We start from the raw sequence: 12355 nt of genomic DNA, 5'->3' as shown, positions 1-12355 counted from the left end.
AGTACAACACTACTGGCCTAGATTTGCACATTTTGGTTGATTCCCAGCAAGAAAATGAAAATAATGGCAATGAAGAAAATTAACAGGAACTGGAAATGCAAATCAGGAATTAAAAAGGAAATACACAACCAAATGTATAGATTTTACATTGTAAATAATTTTGTTTTAACATTTTATTTACAATATATATCTCTTGGGGAGCCTTTTTACATTACCTGTATCATTATCAAGTAGGAAACACTTGCTATGAGTAACAATAAAGATGTTCTGGCATGGTTTAAGTACAAGCAAATGATGTATTACCTTGTAACCGATTCCAGATTTCCTTTTTTTCCTGTTGTTCCATCAGTAAGGAGATCTTCGTTCATTTTATCAGGCTTTTTCTGAACCTAGTAATTAAAATAAATGTATTTCTGTAATTTGGGAAGTTAGCTGGCAACAATTACTACTTCAGTTGTGCTAACCATGATGTTATTTGCTGGCTAAAGCTGGATCAACATCTTGCCAATTTCTGTTTCAGTAGAATACTGACTGCATTGAACAGTAAAAAAAAAGTAATTTCATACCTTTAAATTATGTACAGAACTTACTGTAATAAGAAAAGTAATTAATTATGAAAGGTAGATGGTTATTAATAAATCAAGCAGCATGTTCAAGCCCTCTGTACTTCTTTATGCAAAAGTAACTGTAAGTGTGGGGAACTGCACCTCATTTTCTTTCATCATGAGTTTGTGATCCAGCCATTAGCTGCAGAAGAAGGGTACCAGGGTGCTGCACCATGCACAGAACTTACCTGAAAGGAAACCGTGATTCTCATAAGCCCTTCACAAGGAAAAAGTGACAAATCTGCCACTGAAAAATAGGCTCCCAGATCAAGCTGAAGCAATTTCTGCTCTCTTATTCAGATGCTTAATAAACACTCCAAACTGATTTTGTTTGCTGACCTTAATTTCCTTGATTAAAGGAAACCTAATTGGTTTTGAAATCTAAAGAGCTTTTAAAACACTAAATGTTCAAACTTACTCTGTTCTACCCACATCAGTTTCACATTTTGACACTGTTGAGTGAACCCTTACAGATTTCTGCTCCTACCAAGTCATATTTCTTTTTTAGCTAATGCTTCAGAAGCCACATCCTAGGTGTTGCTGAAGAGATTCTACAGTTCAGATGTATGATAGAGCTTACAAATTCTAGTTTCAAGCTTAATACTTAACCACCTTTCACATAGGGTAGTTTTTCCTATTATGACTCAAATAGCACCCTTTTACTCTTTTTCTCTGTGATTTTAAAGGTAGGCTCATCACAGTCCAGCAAGTTACACATTTTATCCAGGTTTTGGAACCATGCAGTTTCAGACTGGGGAGAGATGGGGTTATAAGGTTTCTTTTGTACTTAAGATTTACATCGTTCTCACTCCATCTCAATGTCTATAATTAGGATACAGTACAAAAAGGACACCTACACAAAATCTTATTTATGAAGCAGTGTAAAACAAAATACTATGAGGTTCTTCCTTTTTAATATAACTTGTGTTTCTGTATCTTTTTTTCGACACATCTTTCAGAATGAAAGAAACCTAATTTCATTTACACAAATTTGGTACCCTAGGGAAGAATTCAACATATCTAATTTTAACTTCCCCTTTGGGATCTGGACTCCATGTAAAAACACTCCCTGAGTCACAGAAGGATGTCCCCTTGGGTTAATCACATACGTGAGCTGGGATAAGCAGTCCTTTGGACTGTCTCTCATTCCACTCAGCAGAGAGGGAGTTTAAGACACGAAGACTACACTTCTAGACACCTTTAGATGAGATAAATCCTACCCTGTTATGTACACATCTGTATTAACACCTATTTAACAATCTCCCATGCAGTTAGTATAACATGATTGGATTACATCAACTACATTAGTTTGCACTCTTCTCTATTTAATTATAGAAAATCTAAATTATTTATTTCAGTCTACATCTTCTAATTAAATGTAAGCATGAGTCATATTTCATCTAAGGAAATACTTCAGACTAAGAAAGGTATCTCTTTACATACTTGGACTTTGATAATTTTGCTTCTGAAGTTGTTTAACACCACGATAACATCTGTCAGGTCAGCTACAGAATCTGTTCCTTCATGGCTGTGAGGAGAAAAAAAAAAAACAAACTACATGCAAATGTACTGGCTCATTAAAACATGCATTGCTACTTGTGTTAGAGTATATGGTTTGGATTGCTAATGTTTAGAGAAATAAAATTTCTTTACTTGGACCTAATTATATCTTAACTTCAAGAACTTTATGAGTTTTATTCATGATTAAATACTGTCCACAGTGGTACCCCTCACGCTGAACTTGGATTTTCACAGGCTACTTTATTAACCAATGAAAAAAATGCAACAATCTAGAGGTGAGTGTGTTATGATGTATTATACAGGTATACATTACATTCAGATACTTAAACTACATATTACTGTTCAAATATGAGAAATATCTTAGAAAATGCTGTGTGATAGCATTAAATGTACTTTTAAAATAAATCTTCTTTAAAAAGTCTAGGGAAAGCTCCATCACAGTGCTGAGATAGTAAAGACTGCTTTCAGCAGGTTGGCTTCAGTAACTTTAGCACTGGAGGCACCACATGAACATTTGTCCTCCTGATCATCAGTTTAAAGTCATTCAGGCTTCTCAAAACTGTAGTGCAGTCGACTGAGTAACAAGTATGAAAAATGTTGCTGTCACTCTGTGATGTGGTGTAAGAACATAATTCTCAAATTTTATAGCTTTTATAGCTCAATACCCCATATATTTCCTATGATCTTCCTGTCTTTTAACAGCATGTGGTTTCCTCTTACTAAGGTTACATATACAAAAGATTTGTTTAGGCAAGTAATATGCTACCACTTAGGTTTGATATTTTTTTTTCCTAGAGAACAGAAATGTTTAAATCTTTTTTTGAGTCTGTTTTATACAACCTGTCTAAAAATTATTGCATTTTATACAGTTATTTGAATTTTCTATTTAAAATATTTCTGTAATGTGTCTGTAATTACTAAATTTCACAGAGACCGCCGATTCTCGCACAAAACAATGTTCCGGATTATCTTTGACTTTTCCACTTTCTGATTTAGTTTCATTTTCAGACTTCTAAAATACTGCACACATATATGAACACTCGACTAAGAACTATCTTCTTATCAAAGGGCTGTACAGCACTCAACATAAAAGGGCACAGATCTTAATTTTAAATAAAGTGTGTAATAACTTCCTACTATTACAGGAGGGTAGCATCTTCTCCTGACACAGAACTTAATTTCATTTTTCTTTCAGAGAGGTAGCTAAAACCAGTATCTTAGCCTGTAAATAGCCACTGACCATGTTGTTGGGTGAATGAATGGGAACAGAGTCCATCATACTGTTCTGTAATATTAAATCAGTGTACTGAATCTTACAAAGGACCTCTTCTTCTTTCTCTGCCTCTGTGCTTATAATATTCAGCATAGTGTAATTTTATTCAAGTTATGGATGCACATTTTGAATCCTTTTTACAATCACGTAAACTAAGGTTTTGCATTATTATTATTTTCAAACCTGGGGTTTGCAATGTCTGGGATAGTGTTTTATAAACTCCCTTAATAAAGCCAGTAAGGATTTTTTGTTTTGTCCAAAATGAATGCTGTCAGGGTGACTTCATTTGTAATCTCAGAGAAACAGGTGGGTATCCTGCATTACCTACCCTGTTTTCCTACCAACAGCACAGAAACAAAGTTCCAATAATGAACAGCACTCAGACTGCTTTTGAGTATACAGACTTTCATATTCCTAATACTCATAGTAATTTATGCCCATGGCAGGGGAGTTGAAACTGGATGATCTTTAAGGTGCCTTCCAACTCAAACCATTCTATGATCAATAACAAATTGATTTGCAAGTGTGACTGCTTCAAAGGAATTATTCTTGTTAGATGCAACATTTGGGAGGGGAAAGGCATGGAAATGAGCAGCTTATTTCAAAAGCTATGTATTTACATACAATAAATATTTCTCCTAAAACTCCTACTATTTGAAGCCTGTGCCTCAAATAAAACAGGTTATCTCACAGCTCAAATGAGATGATATGTCCAATATACAAGGACACAGAATACACTGAAATATCTCCTGGCAATTTTCCATCCTGTCAAATATTTGCTTGAGTTCTGATTACAATTTGGTGCTATTAATACTGATATCAGTAAAAGGAATATCTAAGATACACCAGAACAGCCTCCCAAACATACTCTAAGCCTAGGGCTCATAATAATTAAATGAAATAAATGCTATTATTCAGATTCATCATCAAGTATGAATTTTACATAATTTAGCTGAGCTCAGTTAAGCTCATTTTTATTACTTCTTAGGGAGCATCAGTAATATTAAAAAACAGCAAATTATTTAAGTTTCCTTTCATCCAGCCTAGAACATAAGAGTACTTTTGTTTCATGTTTTAATTCAACTACAGCTCATATCATTATTCTTTTTAACCATATTTTTCATAAATCACTTTACATATCTTAAGAATTTAATGTAAAATTAGACAAATGATAAAGCTATATTTGGTAGAGATTAAGTGAACTTCTTAGGATAAAGACTATGTTTTTCTCCTTTTTCAACAGATTGTGAGTCGTTTCTGGAAAAAATAAATTGAAAACTGCAAACAAATAGAATGAACCTGATATCCCATTAACACTTTTTCCTGGTAATGCTAGAACTGAAGCATTAGCTAAATATTCATACCAGCAAAGATGTTCATCAATCTTTTCCTATTTTAATAATAGCTGATGACTAAATATCACAGGGAACTATGTGTTCCTGAATTTCAAGTAGTAATAAATATTTTGTAAGAAACAGAGCTGTTTCAGCCCACATAATTACAGCAGAAGGGACAAAGAAAGGAAGGGGGGTCAGATGGGCAAGAAGGAAAAACTGAAGCTGAAATAAACCAGTACTGCTCTTGTAGAAGGTATCAGCTCCAAAGCCTCATTTTATGACAACTTTTTCATAAAACCTGAGGAAACAATGATTCTTCAAGGAACAGTTGGAATGATGATATATATACTCCTCATACAAAAAACAACCATGAAAACTATAGCTCTATAAGCTATACAGGTGACCAATAAATGCCAGTTACTGTGACTTCTTTCCAGGAAGAAGGGTCTCTCCCAAGAGAGGAAAATATGATGCAGTCAACATGCAGCCAAAGTGCAGAAATGAAGGGGGTTTCTATATCCTAAGGTGAAGGTGTAACCACAGCCATTATTAGAGAATTTAGACAACTAAGAACCACTCAGAATTGATTGAAGATAAAAGGCCTAGAACTGAAATTAATATAATGCTCCTGCTAAAAAAAAGATGCCACCCCTCAGTAACATGTCATTTAGAGGCACCCCTGGGGCTGAAAAATATTAGGAGAGAAGTTCCTGGCACTTCCTCCAGCTGATCAAGATGCTGCTGGAGAACTAGCAATGCTCCCATGGACATACTCTTCAAATTACATGTTAAGTACTTTTTGAATGCCAAAATGTTAATAAACAAAACCATGACTTATGTTTCTACAGAATGTGGTGAAAGTGGTTGTGTGATACTGCTAACCATGCACAGGAACTTACAGGTTGTATGTTTGGTAGCTGTACAGTACACTTGGCTAGCAACAAGTCTAGCTGATCACTTAGGTTTATCATGCATTAATATATATAAATTCCTTCAAGAACACACGGAGCAAAGAACAACTTATACTACCACAAAATAAGGTCTCTCCTATAAACCTGAGATCATCACCAGCTTCTTGTTCTATTTTTCCATGTTATTTTTGCTTATTTTCCTTCAGTACTGTCAGATTTTTTCAAATTATTTTTAAATGTTTCCAAAAGATGGATTAATACTTACGAAAAAACCTGATAAATCTCTTCAGATCTTCCTTTACGTAATCTCAGTGTCCAAGCACCTGGATTTGCTTTCAGTTGAAAATACCCCTATGAAAAAAAGGAGAGGCACTTGCTCTATCAGCATTTCAGAAGCAACCATGTGCATATTAAAAAAAAAAAAAAAATACTCTCATAATAGCCCTAGAAGTAATACAGCAGTGATGCAATCAACTACCACCTTTCCTGCATGTCCACACTAATGTCTTTCAGTGCTTCATTTGTTTCTAGCTGCATAATAAACCTCCACCTGAAAAAACAACTCAGTGAGTAGTAAAGGCTATTAAATTGACTGTGAAGTGAAAAACTTCTTTGAAACAATTTTTTTGCCTGGAACAGCTTTCAAAGTCAATACAGCTCTTTCCCAATACAGGTACAACATGAAAGCCAGATGAAGCAAGCTTTAGAGTGTGAAGAATCTTTAAAAGTTTCAAACTGTATTCAGAACTTCTGTTAAAAAAAATTTTAAAAAAAAAGTATCATGGTTTATTATGCATTTTATTTCTTGTGATACAGTATTTACAGAGAAGATCATTTGCTCTACAGTTTGCTAAAACAAAACCCAATTACTTTGTTACTTTGGATGACCAGAGGAACTGTCAGGTGTGGATTTATTGCAGAGAGACTTTAAGTGCTTGAATGAAGCATCTAAAATAGGAACCTTCTTTTTCCTGGATCATTGTGTAACAAAAATCATTATGTTAATCAGAACATGATTCATACCTTATATTTGTCAGTGGAAGTTCCATCTGATTATAACTACCTCCTACTATCTAAATCAATTAGGTTTAAGTACTTCGGTCTAAAATTAAGCTAGATCCAAACCTAGGCTGGATCAGAAGGGGAGTGGGGAAAAGCTCACCAAATTAGAGATCCTAGAATCACAGAATCCTAGAACTGGCTGGGTTGGAAGGGACCTCAGAGCTCATCAAGTCCAACCCTTGATCCACTACCACTGCAGTTCCCAGCCCATGGCACTGAGTGCCACATCCAGGCTCTGATGCACATCTCTTCTAGATGCTTTCAGCTCCAGGATGTTCTCATTGCTTTTAGTGTTACTAAGCTCACAACACAGAGGAATGGATTTGGAGAACACGCAGCTCCTGAGGAATTCTCTTGACAACCATGTGATTGTAATGACTCTTTCTGTACTCCATACTTACCAGATTGGCCATCACAATAGTATCAACCCTGACAGGATTCTTTTTTGTCCCCAGAGTGAACTGTAACCCTCGAGGAGGTTGTCCAGTCGTGACATCAAAGCAATGTCCTTCAAGCAATATGTATTCGAGTTCATATTCTGCTATAACTGTCTCTTTTACCTGTGGAAGGAACATCTCATCAATAAATGATGTCATTTAAGCATGTGTGAAAAGCAAGGTATTACAATAACAAACATGTTGTATGGGATTTACCTGAACTGAATTCAAGTATAAAAAGGGAAACAAAAAACCAAAACCAAACCAAAACAAAAAAACCAAAAAACAAAACAAAAGAAAAACAAAAGGAAAACAAAAGAGAGAAAAGAAAAAAAAAAAGAGAGAGAAAAGAGAAAAAAGAGAAAAGAGAGAGAAAAGAGAGAGAAAAGAGAGAGAGAAAAGAGAGAGAAAAGAGAGAGAAAAGAGAGAGAAAAGAGAGAGAGAAAAGAGAGAGAAAAGAGAGAGAAAAGAGAGAGAAAAGAGAGAGAAAAGAGAGAGAAAAGAGAGAAAAGAGAGAGAAAAGAGAGAGAAAAGAGAGAGAAAAGAGAGAGAAAAGAGAGAGAAAAGAGAGAAAAGAGAGAGAAAAGAGAGAGAAAAGAGAGAGAAAAGAGAGAGAAAAGAGAGAGAAAAGAGAGAAAAGAGAGAGAAAAGAGAGAGAGAAGAGAGAGAGAAGAGAGAGAGAAGAGAGAGAGAAGAAAGAGGAAAGAGAGAGAGAAGAAAGAGAGAAGAAAGAGAGAAGAAAGAGAGAAGAAAGAGAGAAGAAAGAGAGAAGAAAGAGAGAAGAAAGAGAGAAGAAAGAGAGAAGAAAGAGAGAAGAAAGAGAGAAGAAAGAGAAAGAAAAGAGGAAAAAAGAGAAAGAAAAGAGAAAAAAAAAAGAGAAATGCCCTTCCCTCAATGTTATTACAGGTCTCCAAGATAAATAAGATGAATCACTGTGCAGGGACCTTATCTCCAGTGACTATTGAGCAAGGTGAGGTGTCTCAGCCTTTGTAAGGTAAATCCCAAATTTTATTTTCACAACTTTGGAAAATATTGTGAAATTTGGAAGCCTTCTGAATGCATAGCTTCAGTTGAACAAACACCCTAAATATTTTTAATCAGCTTAGTGATTGAAGCAAATGTAGTGACTTTAAAGCTGAGAGATTAAAAACATAATTAAAAAATTGTGAACTAAAGAGTCAAATATACTTTTAATCTATATTAGTAAACAGCCATATATTTTGGTTTATTTGAAGATTTACTTGGGTTAATCCTATTACTACCACAAACATTTAAAAAAAAACAAAAGAGAAACAGAAAATTAACACAGAGAACCCTTGAATTGCTTTTTATCTAATTTTTTATCTATTTTTGGAACCGGTATAAAGTTCATAGCAGATAAACATAGCAGATAAATTGCTTTTACTTCTACTCTGCATTCTGATTTTTTTGTTTCATTGGTGTCTTTGAAGACCTGTTTTTTTTTTTAAGAGAGAATGTGAAAAAAGTCATGAAAATAAAAATGTGACTAACCAATCAATCATTACAGAGAATATTTCTGGAAAACAGACAAAAAAGTTTCACAATATTTCCGTTTTTCTCTCCATGTAGAAGGTCCAACACAAGTTTTATAATGTTATAACTTCATAGCTAATTTATATTTATTACTTACATCCTCTAAATGAATGTTATCCAGATCACAGGAGCTGTTTACTGCTTCAACCAACCAGCTTTCAGGAGTGATCATGTTTAGAGTCAAAAGAGGTGATTCTGGCAATTCTAGGAACTTTGCCATGGGTTCAGAAGGAAGGTGCTTGTTGATCCCATAAATTAATTCTGGTTCCAGCACAAAACGATAGAAGCTGTTGAAAAACAAGGGTTCAAAAAAACCCACATTTACTGAAGCATGAATTTCCAAACATGAAGTCCTTATAAATGACTTCACAGTGAATGTTTACCAAATAAAATGATGTTAGGATGCACAGTAGCTCCCTCTTCTTTTGGAGTGCCATCAGACAATACCTACAGCATCTCAAATGGACTGGCTGAAGAGCACAGATCTATTTGCTTTTGCCAGTTCTTTGCCATGAAAGAACACAGTTCCCATTAATATTCTCAATGGCTTGGCAGGTGAATAGTCAAGAGGTGCATCTAAACATCTTGACTGTGAACTGCCTTGAATTCTCAGAATCTGTATCATTAATTAAGCAGGACATACCTCTGCTGGAAGAAAAGCTCCTGGCACTAGCAGCAGTGTCCTACAGTTGCTACAGTTAGGTAGTAAAGGAGAGATGTCTTTATTCCTCTCCAGCTCTTTACCCATTTATTTTACATGTGTAAGTCCCTTGCAACAACAAAATAATGCTGATTTTCTTCCTTTCTCTACTGATATTTAACAAAATGAAAAGAATCAGAACAGAGAAAGAGCGCAGTGGAGATGGAGAGTGAAAGCAGCAAGTAATGAATGCTTGGGAAAAAAAAAAAGACATTTAATTAATATCAAAAGTAAAATAAAAAAGTAAGAAACTCTGTACACATCAAGAGGGATACAATTTTCTCGCAAAATGTTTGGGCTAATATATGGATGTATTTGATATGGAATCATTGCTGCAAGAAAAATCCAAGCTGTTGCCAAGGCACAAACCACAAAACTTCTTCCTTGCACCTCTCCCAAGCACTGGGAAAGCCCCAGACAATAACACCCTGCAAAGGGCTTAGCTTTAAAAGCAATGATGACCATGTTCATACAAGGTACTCAGAAGACTGATGATTAAGACACTCTCTTGCAGTACAAAAGGTGTGAGTTCAACCCCCCTCAGATCAAGTAGAAACCAAGGACTCCTGTTTTGTGGGCAAGTAATTAATTCTCCAGTCTGCTGGCTAAAGGATGGGCACCACTGTCAGCCTCTCTTGTAATAAGATCACAGGTAACATATCTGCCAAAGGGATGGCAGTGCTTGAACATGTCTCTTGGAGGGAAAGGAATCCTCTCTGGGGAACTGACTTCAGTGTAAATGTCTATCACTGAATTAGTGAACCCTGGGCTTTGCAGAATGTTAACAGAAATTCAGTTTAAGGCTATAATATTCATAAGAAATTATAACAAGATCTCAAACGCAGCCCGTACGTTTACTCAGATTAATTTAATTTTTAAGTGAAGTGCACTTCAACCTGCAAAATTCACTACCCAGACAGTGGGCTGTAGGAAGTGACCAAGCTAGGCAGACAATCTCCCTCCTTCCCCCCCCCCCCCAGGTTTTCACAGGTATGAAAGGCCCTCCACTGGATCTACAGATCATTTATGAAAGGGGCATTCAATGGACCAGATCACTTCTCTGGGACCCCCTGCTTGAGGCCTTAGAATTAGAGTTTTTCTCCAGGCAAGGTAACATTTAACTTATATTGAAAGAAAATAATTAATGTAAAAAAGGATCCAGAAACACAAACCACTCTACTTTTTAAGGGAATATATGCTGTTTTTGCAAACCAAGTGAGATGATATGCTTGTAAAACAAGCTATAAGCTACTTACCTCTTCAGTGGCACTTCAGACAGCTTAGATCTGCAGTTCAAAAACATCCTGAGTTTCATATTGACAACTTCTTTGAGTACCTACAGTAAAAAAATAAACAAAAAACCCAACAACTCTGTAAAATGTCCTTCTTGGTAATCACTGAACTTTGAAAATAAGCCAGTTATTCTTGTAACATCCTGTCATTTCTCAAGCTCAAGTAGAAATCTCAAACATTTTTAAGCTTTAAATATATCTGTATATTAAGGGATGTTGTCATCTTCCAAATAAAGATTTGACCTTTTCTAAAACTGCATGATTTAGCACATGATATTCTCGATAGTCAAAATATTAATGTTTTCCCCTCTTTATGCAGTTTTTTAAAGAGCAGCTATCCCCATCTTCCAATTACTGAGTATATTACCACCTTTCTTACATTGTTTTCTGGAAGACTCTAAGACACTTCAAGGTCTAAGTACAACACATGCCTTTTATTCAATAACTCATCTTAAAACAATGACTTTCACTCATTAAAATACTTGAGTACAGCTCAGAGAATTATTTTTATACTTAACTACTTATTAATTTTAAATGTCAGTAATAGATCAGTGATGTGTTGAAGTATTTATTCAACTCCAAAGCATTCCAATAAGTTAAAATATTTCTACTTCCTTCTCAGTTTCTTCATCTGTTAATTTCTAAAATACTAATTTTCTGGCGTTTTTTTTACCTTTTTTTTGTGAGCAATCTCTGGTGTTTAAAGTTATTAATTTATTTAAAGCACTCTTAAAAACCTTTAGCAAGTTATTTTCATTTTTCTGGTTTCTGACCCAAAGTGTTTATTTGAAAGGATAAAGCATCAGTGTCTACCTTTATGGATATTATTAGAAAAGCTAATAAGATATTAAAGCTGAGTTAAAATACTGATACCACTAAGGCTAAAATCTAAAATTACTGTAATGGCAATTAAATTGGGAACAAAGCAAGACAATGGTTACCCTTAAATCTTTTATTATAACTATTTTTTTCTTTTCTGAGTTCAACCCATGGCCACACATATTCAGTACTACAGTGCTACAGCTTTACATGGTTCTAGGGAACTGTTCTGCTCCTTGTTTCTCATTCTCATCCTTTGAGTCACTGTAACACTATAACTAAGAGTTTACTGAGCAAAAACTAAAGACTACAAAATGGCATAAAGGTGAGAAAAAGAAGCCAACACCACTGGAAGCAGAAGACAGGGAAGTATGAAGTGATGTGGGCTAAAAACTACCAAAATCAAAATAGACAAAATTACTCAGGTATTTATCTATTATTCAGAATAAAAAGCATTTGTAACTAGTTCTGCTGGTCTCATTTACTGAAACATACCCCAAATTTTCATGGTTAAAGAAAACACAATTTTCTTTTCAAATGTTGCCTCCAAAGTGATGTAAACTTGTACAGGACTTTGTTTTCAAACAAGACAAAAATCTTATCTCATTGGTAAGGGATGATACTTAAGCAATCTGTGTTGATATATGGTCAACTGTGTAGAATTAAATGATCTTTAAAGACTGAGGTACCATTGCAATCCATCAGCTGGCCATGAAATTCACTACAGCCAAAAGAATAATGCCATTCTTAATTAACATTTCACAGGAATTTAAATAGGAAACAACAAACAAGGCAAGAATGCATTATTTCTGTGTTTTTCAACAATGCTACTTCTGGAATATGA

At 34.9% G+C, this 12355-nt stretch overlaps 1 protein-coding gene across 1 annotated transcript; it reads right to left on the bottom strand.

The window, feature by feature from the left end:
- Positions 1–299: 299 nt before the first annotated feature.
- Positions 300–10746, bottom strand: LOC139791359 (UDP-glucose:glycoprotein glucosyltransferase 1-like). Its single transcript, XM_071733524.1, has 6 exons — positions 10657–10746; positions 8798–8987; positions 7111–7269; positions 5913–5998; positions 2049–2133; positions 300–389 (listed from the first exon to the last, which is right to left on the bottom strand). Exons 1-6 carry the CDS (start codon positions 10713–10715, stop codon positions 300–302), a joined length of 669 nt encoding a protein of 222 aa, XP_071589625.1. The 5' UTR covers positions 10716–10746.
- Positions 10747–12355: the final 1609 nt, after the last annotated feature.

Source organism: Heliangelus exortis, chromosome 1 (genome assembly GCF_036169615.1).
Source record: "Heliangelus exortis chromosome 1, bHelExo1.hap1, whole genome shotgun sequence".
Classification (NCBI taxonomy): Eukaryota; Metazoa; Chordata; class Aves; order Apodiformes; family Trochilidae; genus Heliangelus; species Heliangelus exortis.
This window is presented reverse-complemented; position numbering and strand designations above follow the sequence as displayed.